Source organism: Platichthys flesus, chromosome 8 (assembly GCF_949316205.1).
Source record: "Platichthys flesus chromosome 8, fPlaFle2.1, whole genome shotgun sequence".
NCBI lineage: Eukaryota > Metazoa > Chordata > Actinopteri > Pleuronectiformes > Pleuronectidae > Platichthys > Platichthys flesus.
The window spans coordinates 15077008-15096585 of NC_084952.1; the positions used below are offsets into that span (position 1 = coordinate 15077008).

Here is a 19578-nt window from a genome sequence, read left to right on the forward strand (position 1 = left end):
AAAAAAAAAAAACACATAGGCTTTAAAAGAATGGCACACACTCTGGGTAACATGGAGCAGAGCTGGAGGGCTGTGTCCATCTAGTGTTCAGACATGGTAACTGAAAGACTTGTAATAGCTATGTTACAGTAGAGCAAGCTACAGGAACAAAAGTGTGGTTTCCCGTAGCTGAAAATATCAGCGGGTGTCTGTAATCGTGACTCATTTCACACTCACACACACTTCAGTTTAATCTTCCAATTTTACTATGCCTGTGAAACAATTAGATTATCATGTCTGATACAAGAACTCTTCTGTCAAGCGACAAACCAGCAGAGGAAAATGGTTTAAACCACCATTTTATTTGGCATAATTTAAAATCATCTCACTGTTAGTTCATTTATACAAATATGCTTTTGTTATATATAAAACAATTACAAACAGATTTCTACAAATCAAGTTCCCAGTGTAAAAGCGCAGTACCACGCACACGATAGCATACAGCTTCGGGACACAGACATACAGAGCCCACAGGTGTATGTTCCACTTCAACAGCATTATCTGAGTGAAATCCGGACATGGCAAAAAAACATGCTCACCACAGTTGACAGTTTGACATATTGTGCACTTACATTCAACCCTCCACACACCGATCTGGGACATTTTCACACATCTCTAGGCAGATCTCAAACCACATCGCTGCTTTTACACAAACCCTCCCGCTCGTGTTACGCTTCGGTTATTCTGGACTTTACACAGGCCACGATCGAAGGTTGACTTTAATACACCCCGCTCGAGTGAGTAAATGAAAATAACTATTTTGAAAAGGGCTGATTTTTATTACTGGCAGCTGTAAGTACAAATGAGCAGCCAAATCTTACTTAAAAAATAGTTTTTTATAAAATGTATAAAAATCATCAGATGTGACAAGGCACGTTCCACCGACACAGCTCCTGCTAACCATATGTGCAAGTTGTGCTTGTGCCTTGCCCTCACTGCACCATGCAGTGCAGGGATGTAAACCACAATATTTTAAAAGGGATGTGGGTCATGAGCCCTCTGTTAAAAAATAAACATGCACAAAGACTTGCCGCACAAGATGTCAGTTTAACACCTGTGTCTTACAAAGAGTGCCGTATATGGGAACTAAGTCAGAGAGCTTGAGAATGTTTCATAAATGAAACCCAGGGTTGGTTGGACCTGTATTTAAAAAAGGTCTTGTGGCACTTATCACTGTAATGAACACCTTTGGGTTGGACTAGGGAGCACTGGTCTTTGGTTGAGATAAGGCACCTGACCCAATAAAATGCTCCTTCCATACTGTAACTCAACCGCTGTTACATGGTTAACAAGGCAGCTATGACACTGATTATTCAAAGATGAAATGATATTCACCTAATTGAGACAATAAAGGTAAAGAAGTATAAAGCCTAGGATAAGCCATTTAAGAGATGTTCTGGAATGATATGCTACACTAAATCAATTATGCAGTGGTAATAGTCTGCTGACCTTTAATGTCAGCAATCATTGAAAAGGATGAAGTTGCGGTTTATCAAATCGGAGTATTAGGTACAAAATCTTAATGATGAAATAAACATTACAAAAAAATATATTCCACTTTGGCCATTACCACACTCAAAGGTTAAAAACATTTGAGGGAGAAAAAAAAATCATTTACAGAGTAAATTAAACATAATTAGACAAAATAAAGTCTATTTGACACCACCCTGTCATAAAGTCACTCTTAGGCATGTTTTAATGGCACTGTGTGTGAGCATTAAGAGTTAAGAGGAAGACAGAGGAGAGCTGTATTACAACCTGACTTCTGGATAATGGAAGCCCAATAAATCCAGTACCGGTGTGGCTTATTTGGCAGAGGCCTTATGGCACCTGCTCCTTGATTACTGTTGGGGGGGAAATGGTTGGCCGCTTCTAATGGTCCGGTTTATCATCAGAGGCCTACTGGCTCTTCAATGCGTGACAGTGACAGAGCAGTGCGAGAGGCTGGAGGGGCAGCCTGCCAGACAGCTCTAGCATGCCAGACTGAACACAAGGGGAACTGCAGATCAGCAGTTTAACCTCTCTTATGTGGGTATTGGGTAGGGGTACTGGCATTTGTCCAGGAATCATTGCACCTTTTTCTGGACTCAAACTGCTTGAAATGAAAAACGTGTTCACCTGCTGCCTGTCTGTTTATTGCATCTAAATAGGCAGGTCAAAGCATTTGGATGGTGACGTCGCTTGAGACTCATGAGATGCAACCTAGGTGAGACTATGAGGTAGTCATTATTTCTCCACCTGAACAAAGGCAGATCTCTTCTCTCCAGTCAAACAGGGTAGCTTGGTTGGTTGGTTTGGATGTTATTATGGCTTGTAACCACCGCTATCAGCATTTTATAAAGCAAAGCAGAGTATCTATAAATCTAGAACAGATGTAAAACTGGGGGGGAAAGTGTAAATATAAAAAGTTAAAATGTAAGAAAAATAGAGGAGATTCAGTCTGTTGCCCCCATTTTGGCATAGTCACTTTGGTAATGATGGCAACGGAGAGAAGTCCTCCAGGAGATGAGTAAGGAAGAGAGCAGTAACAGAGTAGCTGAACAGAGTCTGAACTGCTGGAAGTGGCATGGAGGCAGCCGGATGATGCCCTTCGTTCCCCAGCCTTCCTTTACATCTGTGGATCTCCATCATTTATCGACACAGTCCAAAAGTGGGAACCATTTATTACAACAGAACGCACTTCTTGGGGTTCTTTTTCGTTACTGGGTACAACACTGCCCTCACAGCGTCGGCGAACACCTCCCTGACTCCATCTTGCTGCAGAGCTGAACACTCCATGTATTTAACAGCCCCGATCTGCTTGGCGAGGGCGTTGCCCTGCTGGTGGGTGGTCGGGGCCAGGCTCTGCTCCTTCAACTTCTTCACCGTTTCTGCGTCGGCCCTCAGGTCCTTCTTGGTGCCCACGAGCAGGATGGGCACATTAGGGCAGTGGTGAGACACCTCGGGGTGCCACTTGTGCCTGACGTTGGCGTGGGAGGATGGGCTGCCGATGGAGAAGCAGATGATGAAGACGTTGGTCTGGGGGTAGGAGAGGGTGCGCAGGCGGTCGTACTCCTCTTGGCCGGCCGTGTCCCACAGATTGAGGCTGACGGTGCGGCCATCCACGCTCATCTGGGCGCTGTAGTTGTCGAACACTGTGGGGATGTACTCCTCGGGGAAGGCATTGGTGGTGTAAGAGATGAGTAGACAGGTTTTACCCACTGCCCCGTCACCCACAACCACACACTTAATGGTCTGCATCCTGCCTACGACCACTGGGGCTGCAGCACCTGACAACAGAACACAGGGCACCTGGGTCATACCTGGTTTCACCACTCAAAGCTCCGAGAGTCTGATGAAGACTTCACATTAACACTGATGAGCGACATGATTATTATACTTTGAAGAACAGTTGTAAAATAACCAATAAGTGACTCATCGAGGTCACTCTGTGCACTAATGCAGCTTATCACCCAGTTAGCAGACAAGCTAACCGCCACCGACATTAGCTCATCGTCGGTAAGTAACGGTTCATGGTCTAACTTCGGCGACTATTTCCCCCGTTCACTTATAAACAAGGTCTAGAAAGTTTCCATAACTTCAACCATGACGAGACCTAACGAGTGAAGCCGGGGGACCCAGTGCTGGTCTGGTTTGTATTACTTCGCACTGGTCACCTATGATACTAGGCGTTCCCCTACTAACTAGCGTCAAGCTAAGGAACTAGCGCGTTTGGTGGCTAGCAACCTAGCTAGTTAGCAAACAAGCTGGAAGTTTTCCTTGCCAGCCGCTTCTCCAGACGGTCTGTTCCTGAGCCCGCCACTCGCACAAGTTACTTTAAAAATCACGCCATGTTCCAACATATGTCTCCGCGGCAGTTCTTTGCTGTAAGAGTGAAATCTGGAGGATTGGGGGACTTACCGCCACTTGGCTTTCGATCTCTTTTTGCCTGGTATAGTCAATCACAGCCGCATCCGGGGAGCTGTCCATTACGTAAAAAACGACGTGCGGCAGCAGTGCACGCCGGGAGTTGTGGTTTCCTTTTGCCACCGACGGTTATCGGACACTGGGTGGCGTCGTTACGCTGTTCCTGTGATTCCTCGGAACAATGTTCTACTGCACAAGAGTCAATACAACAGCCAAAAATAAAAAATACAAAGTACACAGTTAATCATAGCACAGTCAGGTGCAGCATAAAGTCTTACAAAGACATAAGAGTATTTTAAAGTCCTGGAATCATGACTGCAAATAAGCAGAAGTATATAAATATCAGTGGAGGTATCATAAGCAGAATCCAATTAGACGCTAAAGTAAAAGTACAGTATAATACAGTGTTATGATTTAGGATAAACTGAGCAGTTTTAGCTGGTCCAAGTGGGAGTGATTTGAACTGTTCAATCCAAAGTGGAAGCAGACAAGTCATATCTGTTGATCATTTTCGAAGTAAAATCTTAATCTGCAAACGCGCAGCTGTTAAATGAATGAGAGAGAAAAAGATGTTTGATACTGATGAAACATATTATAATGTAATACTTACTTTTAATATTAAGTAGCAGGAAATGAAAATACAAAAGTACATGTACGTCAAAACTGAACTTGAGTAAATGTACTTTACAGATACAGATACCTCTGCTTTATTCTCCTACATATGCAGAACATGTCCTCACACAGTTGCACCTTTAAATGAGGGCTTATTAAACTGTCAAATTTATGAATGGAGTGTGATGTGATATTTTCCCCTGCCACTGACCGCATTTATTTCCTCTAGTAATTACAACAGATTATACCAGACAACTTTTCCATGAGAGTAATCCGTTCAGCCACCATAATGAGCATTTAAGATTGCATTACATCTTGTGTCAAATATTGAGAAGGGAGTCCCTGAACTTTTCTCACTTCCAGTCTCACACTTTAAATCCAGTCAATGTCACAGCAAATGAGCGAGGCTTGCCCCGGGTTTTATCTGCCTGTCAAGATTTCAAGAGTGGTCTGAATGCCTGCTGGACACGTATATACTTGTTACTTTGTCCTAACCCTTTCTCTTGAACTTGGGACTTTCTTGTAATTAAATGCCACCGACAACACTTTAAGTATACAAACAGGCCGTAAAGCAACCCTGTCTCCCTTCTTCTGGGCCTCTTCCTCTCTGTGGTCAGCTCTGGTCTTAAATCCCATACATCATTTATTGACCTTCAGACGCCACATTATTCTCACTGAGCTTGCTGCTTTCAGATCAATGCCGAATACACGAAAGGCAGCTAAAGAAGGGGGATCACTTCGGACGACTCCATCCTGCACCCTTGGAGACCTGTTGATGATGTCACCTCTATACACTGGGACAGGTTAAGAGGCCAACGCTGATCGACAACTGGACACTCAAGAGCACAAAGAGGCACCGGTTTATTGCCTTTCCCAAGAGGTACTGGCGTCACTGCGGGCCTATAAAGAGAGAATTCCCACTGGGACCCTACACCCACAGTCACCCTCCACCCCCAACCCTTACACCCCTACTACTCTGCCAGAAGATTCCCCGGGACATCCGTGGCATTGCCATAACAACAGCCACCGACAGGATTGGGGGTGACTGTGTCAAGAGATGCAGCGAGCGGGACTCGGGATAAAGAAGGAGACAGAAAAATGAGGGGGTGACTAGAAGAAAGAGGACGGGGAGATGCAAGTGCAGCAGTTGATGAAGTAGAGTGGGAACCTTGAAAGTGAAAGCTCTCATAGTAAGTGCTTTACTGAGTAAAAAACCCCAAAAAACTGATTTTAGAACATCACTTACACGCACTGGAGGTGTAATCGAAAAAAAAAACTTTATTCAGATTAACATCTTTTTTCATCTTCTTTTATTTACAAATCCACATAATGCAGTGAATAACAACCAATGCTATTCAATAAAGTTATAGATTTTTTTATATAAAAAAGAAATGACACAATTCATCTCCTCGCAGCTTCTTCTTCAGGTTGTAAAGTGCATCAGACTGATGAGGCCTCTCTACAATAGGATGAACAGTTCGATAGTACCAAATTAAGTTTGGACTGTCAGACAGTCACGTGTGAGAACGCAGTGATCACTTTGCAGAAGGGTCACGGTATTCAAAACATTTGGATAACTCCTAAAACAAAATATATATATTTTTTAAATCTGCGTCAGAGTGATTGAAACATTTCCCCATATCATAGCTCTTACAAAGCAAGCTCCAACCACCCAGTGTTTTCACTTGGTCGAATCCTTTTTACTACATAGAATGTAGAAAACTTAAACTGTTCGAAAGGTCTCTTTGTAGTGTCCTATTGCCTGCAGAGGACACAACAGTGGTTGAAATACATAAGAAAGGATCCCAGCTGCTCCCAGTGCAGCTCTGTGTCACATTTGTGAACCTAAGCACTTACAGCTAGAAACATGTCAGAAAGTCGACTTTCGATTGATACCAGTTGACTCACATCATTCATGTATGCACACGCTGAATATATTAAGACTGAAATACATAAAAAATCCTGGAAACAGCAAAGTGTAGGCACTTTTTCATTTCCGTCACTTCCAGAGTGCCGGAGCTGCGGCAGCTCGAGCCATTTTGGGACCAGGGAGCCGAGAAGCTGTAGGGATTTTGGAGCTAGTGGGGGACGAGCTTGTGCTTGTGGTTTTGGCAGTTTTATTGCGGGCTGCAGATATGACTGCTGTGCGTATGGTCTTGGCCGTGGTGGAAGACGGACTGTGAGCAGTGCGAGGCTGGGAGGAAACCTGATTCTCAGAGTGTGGGGCAAGTCGTTTTGACACACGCAGAGGAGACCCTCGGACAAAAGCCTGCTGGGTGCTGCCTGACACCTTCTCTAGAATGGATCTGTCCGAGGCCCTACGGGTCAGGGTGGGCTTTACTGGAGTCTGTGATTCACTTACAGTCCTCTCTCGAGTGCTATTGCTTCGTTTCGCCTCTCCCTGAGCAGAGGCAGGCCGAGTGATGGGAGATGAGCGCATTGATCCACTGCGAGGATTAGACAGCCGGCTGGGAGTGGAGGGGTTTGTAGGGGCCGGGGCGCCATTTGGAGACTCAGTTTTAGAGCGTACCCTGGGAATGCCTGTGTTGCTGGAGGGTCCTGGACGTGACACAAGTCCCCTTTTGGATCCTATTCCGCTGGGCACAGGGACCTTCATGGTGTGACTCCCATGTGATGCAGGAGACCCTGGACTTGTCCCCTCTTGAAGGTCAACCTTCCTCTCTTTCCGCCACTTGGAGCAGAGGCTTGGCGCAGGTCGCGGGAGTGGAGAGGTCGGAGGTGAGAAGGCGTCATAGGACCGAAGGCCTTTCACCAAAGTGTGGCACTCCAGCGTTTCACCGACACGGGAGTACGACCTCTCAGGACTGGGCAGGTCCGAGCACTCCACTGGCTGCGATGGGCTGAACTCCGGTAAACTGGGGGGCATCCAGTTCTCTCCCACAGGTGTTGGCACCACTTCTGTATCCGTCTGCTCAGCTAGTCCAGTGTCGGGCAAAGACAACACAGCATGTGTCTCTCTCATCTGCGATTGTGACTGGGCTTTATCTGGACTATTTACAGATGTTTGTGATTGGCTCTCCGATCTGTGGTACTTCAACAGGCGAGGCCGGGCATCACTTTGAGAAAGTATTCCACTCGTACGAACGGACTGGGGAACAGGCTCAGTGACTGTAGAGACATTAGGTTTACTCTGGAGAGAGTGATTATTGTCCGTTAGAGGCGGGCCAAACCTTTGAATATGAGGAGCGGTTTTAATGCACAGGGCGGGTGTATCAGTGTTTATAGCAGCAGGAATAGTACAGGAACTGTGTGAAGATTCAATGTTAGTGGAAGGCATCTGTTCATGTGAAATCTTCGCTTCTTTTTTAAGTCCTGCTTCCTTCGGTTGTCCTGCTAGCACATAGGAAATTCTCTCAGACCCTTGTTTGACTCTGAAGCTACGTCCATACTGAGAATGACTAAATGTAGCAACAGGCGAATCCTTAACTACTTCCATGCTCCGACTAGTGGTTTGACTGGGCTGAACCCTGCTCCCTCTGGTCGGTACTGATCGATGGTCAGTGGGGGAACATGTCCCATCAGTCTCTGGTGAGCTACAAAGTAGTATGGTGTTCTCGTGGTCAGAGGAGCAGTTTGAGTGACAACTGGTTGATGTCGGGCTGCTGCCCAACTCAGGGAAGCTCTTTAGTATGGATGTGCTACAGAGGTTGGTGTCACTCTGCAGGTGGTGTGAATGTCTCCGGGAGTCTGAGCTTCTCAGGCTACGACGACTCCAAGTGTGGCTCAGGTTCTTCTCTAAGAGTTTCTCCAGCTCGTCTTGATTCTCCTGGCCGTGTTGCTCCCTGACAAGACTCGGGCCGAGGTCCAGCCCAGTACAAATAGCCACAGAACGACGCTTCTCCTTCTCCCCCATTTCGCGCTGACGCTCTAGACGTTTCTGTTCCTTCAGCTCCCGCTCTGCATTCTCCTGTAGAAAAGGGATCTTTTGTTAAAAAATGTTTAATCTTCATGCTAGGCTCTTAATGATAACAAATCAAAAGACTTTTCCTCTGGATCTAACCTGGACAGCTCTTTGGAAGCGGTGACAAAACAAGTGGAAGACCCGGCAGGCCTCCTCAAGTTTGAAAGTGCTGTCATCCTCACAGAAGAACTCCACCAGAGCCTGACTCGACATCCTCATACCCTCCACTTCATCCTCTGCCTCCTTCAGACGTTCCTCAGCAACCTGCACAAGGACAGAAAGATATTTTTATTTACCCTTCATGAAAATGCTTAATCACGCGGAAGATCGTTGGGGTGTTGAAAATCGATCATGTTGTATACCTCCAGGTAAGGTTGTGTTAGCTGCTGAATCTCCGTTTCGGTCTGGATGTTTGCCTTTAGGGCAACCACTCTGCTTTTTAGCTTTGATAAATCCTCCAGCACAGACTCCTCAGAAAGCCTGCAAGGGATGAGTACACATGTGAAACACAATTACGTTAACTGTAAAGACATAGCTGTGTAACATGTCTTGAGAAAGGTTTTTCAACTGAAAAATTTAAAATCAAATGCAAAGTGTGCAGGAGTTTTTCAATGAACTCGGCCTTGAGTTGTCCGTTTAAATCCAACACGAAAGGAAGCAGTAATAAAACAATATGCTTCATCTTAAAAAGCAGAAAAAGGATGGTAATTCCTTCAAGCCTTGCAGACAACTTGAGCACAGAGGAAGTATCAGAAACTGAGCAAAACTCTTGAGCAGAGCTTGAATATTGTCTTGGAGTATCCATGTTGTCATGACCCACTTTTAATCAGGCAGAAAGCTGATGCTAACAGCTGGGTTCCTCGCCATGACAGAGAAGGAAAATAGATATGGATAGTGTTTGTTTAAATAGGAGTCAGATTTTGTCGATATAAGGCAAGGCAGGTAGTTTGTTCCAGGATCTGTGACTGTTGGATATGATGGCGTCTGAGGTTTGGGAAAAGACTGACCTGGAGGCGGAGCCAACATGGCCTAGTTGGCTGGGAAACGACAGTAAACTCTGGTCCTTTTTCACAGCTTCCTGTGGAGACAAACACAAATGATTATCCAGCTATTGTTTCAAAAAGAGCAACACATCATTTGCGATTGTAGACTAAATCATATGCTCTGTGGAGCAGTCTGGATGGACGGGCTACTGTTCCCTGAACACTGTCATCACAACTTGTTTGTTTCTCAAAACTGTTAAATACTCATACAAATGCTGTCAATATTAAAACCCTTTTTACTTTTAGACCCTGTACAGTCCTGGTATTAAAATCTAACCTGAGTGATCCCGTCACAAGTTGTCAGCCCTACATACAGATCTTAACACAACCAAATTCGTACTGAATGAGTCTTAAGATCCGATCACTCAGACCACATTAGGAGATGGTTTGGGACGCATGTGGCCTCTTTTGCTCTGTGAACACAAATGCATCCTGGGCCACATATGAAGGACCAACTACTTACCCTATGTCCTCTAACGTGCTGCAGTTTAAGGATTAAAGTTTGTTTGTTTATGTTTCTCAGCTCCCATCCGTGCCTGTGTTGCATTTACACTTCAGTTCTTACCATGGCTACAAAATGCAGCAGATTCATGCCAGGCTTGTTGGCTTTGGTGTCGGCCAGTTTGAGCAGCGATGAGATTCGGAACCCAGCGGCATTCCCGGAGTATCCACCCTGAGAAGCCACGGACAAGGTTAGAACAACACACACACACACACACGTCATGTGACAACTTTAAACAAACAAGACAAAGCCCAGGTGCACCGTCAGAGTGACGCCCCTGAACACACACTCAGACCCCTGGTGACTGGTGTATGGTGCACAGATTTAAAAAAAGAAAAGAAGGACTGGCCCTGCTTTGTCAGGCTGAAGAAAGGAAAATAAAACAGATAAAATAAAGACGCACTCACAGCGTTCATATAGTTCCCAGCTTTCAGCACCAAACGAAGGATGGAGTGTAATTCTGGACAGCTCAGCAGTTCTAGGAGGGTAAAACACAGATATTCTATATTGCACCGCAAGGTTGACGCATACTATCAAATGTACAAGCAAGTAACTTCAAGGTAGGTTTTAAAATACATCAACAACTTTGTTTTGAAGAACTACCGCTCAAATTGGCTGATGAAATATACAAAACGTTTTAACTGATAGCAGGTTTCTCCCGAAATCAGTTATTTAATCTGAACTCTAACAATGTTATATAGTGTTTGCATATTGGATCCACATGTCACCACAATACATGGGAGGACTTAAAAGAGAAAATAGAAGGGAAATCTTTACAGTGGTGGACTACACAACTCCCGGCCGTTACTCTACCTCTGGCCGCCTCCCTCAGACATCTGGCTGCCACACACAGAGAGGTCACTGCAGGGTCAAACTCTTGTTGCAGGATCATGGCATCCAGGCGAAGCCGAAAGCTAATGGAACAGGGAAGAGAAAGACGAATGGATGAATGGACAGGGTTGACGACAGAGACAAAAAGGGCACTCCTGATCACTCATCACTTAAACAAGCACATGTCATCGCAAAGTGAAGCCTGTCAGATGGACAAGTGTCCCATAAAATAAACAGGAAACAAAGAGGAGTTTTAAAAGCTAAAAGCAACTTAATCAGTTGGAAAAGCAGTTTTGGAAAGCAGTTTTCACCAGATCTGAGGTGGGGTGTACCTGGGGACTTCCACTAGCAGCAACATGAAAAGATCCGGCTCTCCAAGCCAGCTCCGCTCCCCACTGAACCTCCTGAGGCGGGACTCCTGAGAGAGAACAGATGCAGAGTAAAAATCTGGAAAACAGCTTCAATAAAAACAAAAAAAGTCTGAAATACTAAAAAACCCAACATGTAGTTAACAGTCAATTCCAATATCTTTCCACGTGTTTCTTTGCTGGAAACAGACCACATCATACGACATGGAGTAATGGCAAACTTTTGATCATCTTAACCAGAGCCAGATGATGAGTAAGAGGAGAGGGAGTGGGGGTGGGGTGGGGTGGGGGTCGTCACTGTCGTATTTGTATGCCAAAAAAAAGGCACTTTACCTCCTCGCTGTCGGGGAGCAATTTGCAAAGCTCTGCGAGCTTCTCCGCTCCGTAACGGTCCCCAGCACCAAGCTTGATATCCTCAACTATCTCTTTAGCAGGCCTGCGGGGGAAAAAAAGACAACAGCAAACATGTTTTTAGTATGACATCATAGCTGTCGTGCACGTGGGGGTTTGCAGCCTGAGAAAAGGCATGACACACTCTAAGAAAACTAATTTAATGAGCAGTATCAGCCCTTTTGTTTCACACAATACTGCTCTTATCAGAGCACAGTGTCGGGGCAGAGCCGGTTGTCCGACGCCACACCGGCGATGCAGAGCGGCATATCCACTGGGCAAATAAAGGGCAGACAGGGAGAGAGGACGTCAGAAAAGGCCTCGGGGATGTCAAGGTGAAAGACCAGAAACTGAGCCAGCTGACTGTTAAGCCTCTGACTTACTTCTTCCGATGTGACACATCTGTCCTTTATTGCAGCACTTTTTCCTTCATCCTCTCCCCTCCCCCCTCGTCTCACCGCCCATCGCACACGTTCATAATCCATCACGTGTGCATGCTACTGTGTGTAACCTTTATTCTCAATCGCAGCTCAGTATTCACATTCAAGTCTTTGACAACAACACATCCACGGTACACTGTGAATATAAATACAAAAAAAGTCTTTAAACGCTCTTTATTATTTGCCTCAACTGGTTCTATAAAACACAATGCTGAGTGAAATGGCCTATAAATAGAGCTTGGGATGAAAAGATGTTGAAAGGGCTGCTGGGACACTGATGACATTATAAAACCACATTTCTTTAAACTACACCCACATTTGAACAGTACCTGTATCTCTGCTCACAGCAGAAGGCACATAAGCTCCCAACAAGATGAATGTTTGTGTACAAAAGAGGCTCTTTGCATAATGGCTTCCTGTACAAGTCCTGACAAATCTAGTGCTCCTCAGTTGAAAGGTGGGATGAGAAAATAGCAGCTCAGATCTTTCTTTCTATTCATCTGATTTTTACCAGCACATTATTCTCTGTATCAGTGATAATGTCTCAGATGCCAATACCTGGCAAACACGCTTAAGAGGATCTGAGGAGATGAATATGACAGTCCACCGGTGGGGTCTCACTCTCTCTCTCTCTCCCGCTCTCTCTATCTCTCTGCAGGGGGTTGTATCTTTAGGTTTTTACAAGCTGGTGTAAACTCTTGAATCCTAAACCTATCCACGGCTACTTACCCTTCAAGACAACCCCCCTTACCCTCAACCAATGTCCAGCTGCTAAGTTGCCCTGAACCTTTCCCCTGCAATATACTCCAGACTCTTCTCTCTGTCTCAATGAAACTTCACACTTTTGACACACACTGAACACACACACACGCTCAGACACCCATCGTGCTTGATATATGGCCACACACTCCAGTTCAATCTCAAGGGAAGTTACTGTTCCCCTGGGCCCAGTGGGACACACTTCTGTTTCCTGCACTTAAAACTTCCTCCAGCTTTGACTGATGGTGACCTCCAGCAAATGCCAACGAAAAGTTGTAAATGGTCAAGTCTAACAAGGCTGCAACTTACAGTGATTGGTCTGGTAATTCATTGTTGAATTTTTCTCCACTCATCGTTCTACCAATGGTTTCTACCCATCTTTTTTTCCAAAGTCTAAAGTGCCTTAAGATAATGTATGTTCTGATTTGGCGCTATACAAATAAAATTGAATTCATGAATTGTCAAACTAATTTAGGAAATAAATGTCCGTAACAATTCCTCACAGCTCAATATGACATTTTCAAAATGTCCTATGTCTAACCATCAAACCCAAACACAAAGATTTTTCATTATAAAATAGGAACTAAAGGAATCTTCCCATTGGAGAAGTTGTAACTTGGCTTTTTGGGCACACTATTGATCATTTAAGAGATGCCAAGCAATCCTTTGTTGATTAAATGACTAACATTTCAGCTCGAATTAGAAATGAGGAGGCTTACATCTTGAACTGGCGAAGAAATATTCCGATGTTCATACTGCGTTTGGAGTCCAACAGGGAGATCTGTGAAGAGGCAAAGGAAACTGATAAGGGGTCTGTCTTAATTTACAGAGAAACATCACTGCAGTCCTTATGATCTGACCTCTTCCGAGCTGTCCTGAGGTGATCTGCAGCGAAGCAGAGAGGACCGGCGCCTTAGGGTGCTGGTCCTGTCCCGAGGCTTACTGTCCTTCTGACCAAACAGCTCGTCCAGAGAGTGGAGGTCGATGGGGAACTCGTCCTCGCCCGGGGCCGCCCCATTCCACACACTCTTCCTCCCCTCCACCTTCTCTTTGGGGATACGCTCCCAGTTCAGCTTCCGCAACCGGCTCCGACGGACACTGTCCGCCCTGCTGAAAGGTGAGGAAGAGAAGGAAGCAGGCGGAGGTGGGGGAGGAGGAGGTGGTGGTGGTGGTGGTGGAGGTGCTAGGGAAGGCGGCGGAGGGGTGACCAGCACCGGACATGACTCCATGGCCGTCATTTCCACAGCGTCAGGGGCAGCAGCGGGGTGGGCAGGCACTGTTCCATGAAAGGCAAGAGTTTCCTTGAAGGCCACTGTCAGGTTGATGAGCATAGAGACGGCCTGGGAGCTTGAGGGGGAGGTGATGGCTGACGAACACTCTTCTTAGTCAGAAAATATTTTTCCCTTTCAAGTTCGGTTCAAAGGTCCATCGATAATTCCAGCCTAGGGAATAAGACAAGAAAAATGTTAAATCTTGCACAGAAAGACAGTAAATCACTGCTGTCCGGCAGGTTTGGCCATATTTAGTAACTCTGGCAGTTTGAAGTGCGGCCAAGGACCTCACCTGAGCTGACACCTGGCCTGACTTCTCCTTTCATTAGCATTGTTCCACTGAACTCACTGATCTAACCAGTGGTTTCCCCCGAAAATATGTAACCCCTGCTTCAACTTTCAGTGGAAGTTCAAGGCGTTTTTTGGGAAAGTACGATGCCCCCCCCCCCCCCCCCCCCAGCACCACCTCCCAATGTAGGCCTTTTGAACAGCTTGTCCCATCCTGTTCAGTTTCTCCTCTCCTCGCAAGTCCACACGCACACACACACACACACACACACACACACACACCTCTACCGTGCGCACTCGCCCTTCTAATTAGATACATGGAGACACCACAGGCAACAGTAGATGATTGGTCAACCCGAAGGCTGCGAAGTTGAGGGTCTGCTTCAGAATCTATGACGTTATGATATTGTTAGGGTTAGGTTTTGAGTTATATGCGAGACTCCACATCTGAGAGCCGATTGCGCACACTTGCACCAGCAAGTTTTAAAGTAGGATTAGTACTGCAGTTTGGGAATGACTCAGAGGATTCAGGCGACTGGTTCAGGAGTGGGAGGAAGTCTTTAATCATGACATGGCTCTGCATGTAAGCAGAAAACACATCGTCCCCTCTCCTGCTCTAGACGTGGATCACATAAGTTTCCGGGGGGGACTTTACAGGGGATGCGCTCCGGTGCCAAACTGTTCCACCGTGCGCCGCAGGAGCGCGCTGCAAAACCCCGCCACTGGGTCATCTAATGCCGCCTCCATCATTTAAATGAATCTTAACAAGCGCCAAGTCTCATTTGTCCGATGATATTGCCAAAGATATTGCCATTTTTAAAAAACACACAAAACGCAAACATAACATCGCTATTCGATTTTCATTGAGATTATTGCAACAAATTCCGTGTTGACATTTCTGAAATATGATCACACTATTTCTCCTAATCTCAGGCTTGATCCCGCTTTAACCATCATTACATTTTACATGTCAGTGACAGATCACACAAGCCCGATCACCTCACTCCTGAGCCAGTGATTCAACTCAAACTTATCACATCACTTACCGGCTGTTATTGACTCCTCTTCTCTTCGAGTTAACTCCACAATCACGAACAACAGCCTCAGGTTTACTTAGAGCTGAAACTAGAATAAACCTTCTCTCAGTAGTTTTTGTTTCGTTTGTTGGATCTCCTTGTTCCTGGCGTCTAGTGCCGCTCCACTCCCAGCAGTCCGCTCGTCCTCTCGTCTCGTCCTCCTCAACTTGCAGAGAAACTTCCAACAAGAATTACAAGGCGCGCGCAGGCGCGCACCCGCACGCTGATATGCCTTCATTGTATCCTCCCAGTTTCCCGTGGGCGGATTTAGGGTTTTCAGGTGCCAGAGAGCGCGGTCCTCATGCTATGGAAGACCATTTCCACCACTCTGTCACCGAACAAATGCTATAAGCTTTTAAAATGACAATCTCTCAATAAAGTGGCAAAAAGAAGGACTTAGCCTTTCTTAAAAACGGAATTAGTAACTCTAAATAAGGTCTTACTAATTCATAAAATGACATACCAACTTTAAAAAAAATGACAAACCAACTCTAAATAAGGTCTTACTTAATCATGAAATGACTTATTAACTTGTTGAATTACTTGTTAACTGAAAATAAGGATTTAATAACAAAAAATAATGACTTAACAACTTAAAATTAGTAAGTCAGAAAAAATGACTTACTGATTCAAAATAATGACTCAACAATCACACAATTTCTATTTTAAACTCATATTTTTGATTTTGCATTCATCCTTGATTTCTTTCCCTGGCAGAAATGGGCCTCAATATCATTCCACTCATCCATGTTTACAGGCTTAAAATATGTTTTGGTGGAGATAAATGTCTTGCGTGTTTACCAAGTGGGAAAAAAAGATGAAGTTAGATGATTCCTCAACAATATAGATAAGTTTAAAGTCTTGTTTCCGTAATCCTTTGAAGTTAATAACCTTGATGTCTCATGTTAAGTTTTTACACCAATGTTTGACAAGACTGGGATAAGGTTGTAAATGAAAGCTTATACTGTCAGGAGTTGTATGGACAACTCAATAAGTCTCTATTTCAGGCTAATCATCCTAGTGGGCAGGACTCTGATCTGTAATTGGTGAAGACGGCCTTGATCAGGCAAAGAAGAGGCTGCTATTGTGAACCTGAGCGTGGGAGAAGATTGCTATCAGATATGGGAAAGGATGTCCCCATCTCCTCCCTGCACCAAGAACCGGGCTCCGGTGAAAGCCAAGAGGCCAGAAGTCCCAGTAGGGTGCTGAAATGGCCCCAGGTGCACGGATGTAGACCCATAACACCGACCTTTCATCCAGGGTGCTGGAGCGTTCTTGGCCCATGTCACCTGGGGCTCCCGAGTCTGGCTCAGGTAGCCCCTCTCACAGGCCACGCTGACAGGCCTTCGTCATCACTTCTTGGGCTGTGGTAATTAGGGGGTTACGACCCAAGAGATCTGGCCATTGTGGGGCCTGTACAGCAGGGCAGGCTATAGTGCATCCGTGCCAGAATAAACTTCTCTCAGGAAACTGCACTTTCTAGTCAGTCACTTCACTTCTCAGAATACAAGGAAATGCCAGTGTTGAGAGATGGCAGCTTTATAGTCCATGAATGGCTTGAGCAACCCTGCACAATTCCACATATTATCCTAGAGTTAATGCTACAGGGACATTGTGACAATGATTAATGGACAGCGAGGAGTTAACATGGCATTCCTCACTTGTTTTACCAAGACGGTCAAATTGCACGGAGACAAAACAGTGTGTGATGTGTTTACTGGGCCCACTCACAGCCGGTCCCCCCTTTGCATAACAGTGAGCTACAGAGGCCATGCTGCATTCGGCCAATTCTTTAGAGGATGAATGTGCATGAGGCTGCTCATGTGTAAGGTTCGTGTGTGAGTCTGTGTCACTGTGAGAGGGAATCCATGCATTCGAGTTCGTGCTGCTCAAACAAACTCATTCAGAAAAACATCTCAAACCGGGCGGATCATGAGCTCGACTTTTCTCTGATGTCCTCGAGAACCTCGCTACCTTTTCCTCGAAATTGAGAAATCAGGATTAACACATGAGACCCCAAACGCCAACGAGCCTTTAGAAGCTCAGGTTGCTTAGTTTGATGGGGCGGTTGCAGCCATGCAGCAAGTGTTAGCCCTTCGCCATCTCTCCTTCTTAATCTTACTTTGAAGTTCCACAAGGGTTACATAAAGGTGAGGGCTATTAGCTCCCTCCTCCCCGAACTTACACACACATAATCACTAGTGCTCTCTCTCTCTTTCTCACACACACACACATTTACAGGGACCAAAACACAGAATTGTATTTGTTTTACTGAGTACTTTTCCGATGTGGATCAAATTCTCTCTGGTGACCTTTGCTACAGTTGCGTTTTCACGCTGCAGAAATGAATCCGGATGTAAAGAAATCAATACAATAGATTTTCTTAGGCCCATATAACCCATTTATATAGCGTGTAAACGTGGCTGTAAAAGTCTGGTCGGCCTCCTGGGTCTTGGCTATTTCCATGGTGGAGTAAATAGGTCAGTGTGACTGCGACTCTGTGGGGGTATTAAACACATGCATAGACATGCACCCGCACATGGGTCTGATCCCAGACTGGGACAGTAGGACTGGGGGAGGTATTCCTAATCCAAACCAGCTTCCTCAGATAGCTCTCAGTTTCTCAGCTGCACTCGGATCATGTGCAGTTATCCAGGACGGCCTGACAAGGATCTCTGGCTTTGGTCAGACCGCCGGCCTGATAAGGACAGACAGCAAAAGACAGACAGCACAGACGCACTTTAATTGTCTTTCTCTGTTTTTCCCCAGAAGTTATCTTGCGCACAAACACACACATGCACTTACTCTGACTTATATATGACTGCTGCATACATGAGAATGCAAAGTATGTCCACTCCCACACAAACGTATGTAATACATGATAGTAAAGGGTTCACAGACCGGTCTCTGGATAATGACACAAACATCATGGAGACAGATAGAGGAGAGCGTTGTGAGTCATCCTTGTGTAGAAAAGAAAGGATCTATCTGTCACAGTGTCTCATCTCTTAGTCAGAACCGGTTTGTGTGTATAGAAGCGTCTATAAGCTTCCTGGGCATTGATTACTGATGAGATTCCAGTGTGTTCCTTTCCGACAACATAAGCCAAGGCTCCTCTGGCCTTTATCGATTGAGAGAGCAGACGAACCTGAGCACAGCTGAACCTTAGATCTCGATTTGTTTTCATGGACTGTCCTATGTACACAGCTGATGCGTTGCTTTGTTGACCAAGCTGTCTACTGTTACAACATTTTTAGCACCGAATGTGTCTGTCAGGCAGGTGGTGATAAAGTAACATTCCCCTGGCTGGACGTAGGAGTTGCTAGTGGAGGGGCTTGTGGTCAGTTAGGTGTGTGTATGTGTTTGTGTGTGTGTGTGTGTGTTTACAAATTCAGCTCAGCAGTGTGGCAGGGAAGGTGAGGAGCTTGTGTTCAGTTGTCCTAGGGGGGCTGGATCGGCCGTGTTTGTCTGTGCACATCTGGCCACTAGAGCCACTTCCGACTCCAATTAGGATTTCCTGAGGCTCAATAAAGGGGATTATTGGCCTGCAAAAAACCCTAGGCCAGACTCTCCCACCCTCGGTCGCCTTCCTGCCCCAGCTGCTACGCTCATTACACCAGTCAGAACTACAGTCGCACTCCACTAGAGGCTCACAATGACACGGTGACATAAAGCGACATAGACGTATCATCCCCTTTCGTCCTCCTGCTTTTCTTGCATCTCCTCTCCTTTGTTTGCGAGATTTAAGACCCCTCTTATATTTGATCCCTGGTTTAGACTCTCCTCATATGTGAAACGAATCAAGCGCTGCAGAAATGATGTCAGAGAACCAATAGAAACCAGAATTTTCCCCTAACTGGCCGATGTGAGACCACAAGAGTCTGTGTGGACCAGGCTGTGGTCGGGCACAAAGCCCTGGTGCAGAGAGCAGGGGAGCTGGGCTGCGTCGATAGGGGGTCCTGAGCGGCTGCTTGTGTGGCAAGAGTGATCACACAGTTAATATTCAAAGGGCTGGGCCTGTTGTAAGGAAGCCACTAAATGGGGGTTGACAAAGCGCATCGTACTGACAAAGGCTCCTTCCTAAGTAGGCTGTGTATATAGCAGGGAGCGCAGTGAACGGACGGGCTTTTC

General features: G+C 45.6%; 2 protein-coding genes across 2 annotated transcripts; both read right to left on the bottom strand.

Annotated features, from left to right (window-relative positions):
- Positions 1-321: 321 nt before the first annotated feature.
- rhogd (ras homolog gene family, member Gd) lies at positions 322-4007 on the bottom strand. The gene is made up of 2 exons (XM_062393721.1): positions 3940-4007; positions 322-3308 (listed from the first exon to the last, which is right to left on the bottom strand). Exon 2 carries the CDS (start codon positions 3277-3279, stop codon positions 2704-2706), a length of 576 nt encoding a protein of 191 aa, XP_062249705.1. The 5' UTR covers positions 3280-3308; positions 3940-4007; the 3' UTR covers positions 322-2703.
- A 1843-nt stretch (positions 4008-5850) lies between these two features.
- fhdc2 (FH2 domain containing 2) lies at positions 5851-15621 on the bottom strand. Its single transcript, XM_062394523.1, has 12 exons — positions 15418-15621; positions 13673-14254; positions 13532-13593; positions 11557-11659; positions 11188-11273; positions 10838-10938; positions 10432-10502; positions 10088-10195; positions 9487-9557; positions 8842-8959; positions 8579-8743; positions 5851-8485 (listed from the first exon to the last, which is right to left on the bottom strand). The coding sequence occupies exons 2-12, from the start codon at positions 14141-14143 to the stop codon at positions 6557-6559; spliced, it is 3285 nt and encodes a 1094-aa protein (XP_062250507.1). The 5' UTR covers positions 14144-14254; positions 15418-15621; the 3' UTR covers positions 5851-6556.
- Positions 15622-19578: the final 3957 nt, after the last annotated feature.

Bases quoted from the DNA above. Each gene is read 5' to 3' on its own strand.
- rhogd (XM_062393721.1), bottom strand. From the start codon at position 3,279: ATGCAGACCATTAAGTGTGTGGTTGTGGGTGACGGGGCAGTGGGTAAA.
- fhdc2 (XM_062394523.1), bottom strand. From the start codon at position 14,143: ATGCTCATCAACCTGACAGTGGCCTTCAAGGAAACTCTTGCCTTTCAT. The intron at 9,558-10,087 runs GTAAGAACTGAA...TTGTCTCCACAG, and splicing joins TGCTGCATTTTGTAGCCATG to GAAGCTGTGAAAAAGGACCA. The intron at 8,486-8,578 runs GTTAGATCCAGA...CCTTTTCTACAG, and splicing joins GCTTCCAAAGAGCTGTCCAG to GAGAATGCAGAGCGGGAGCT.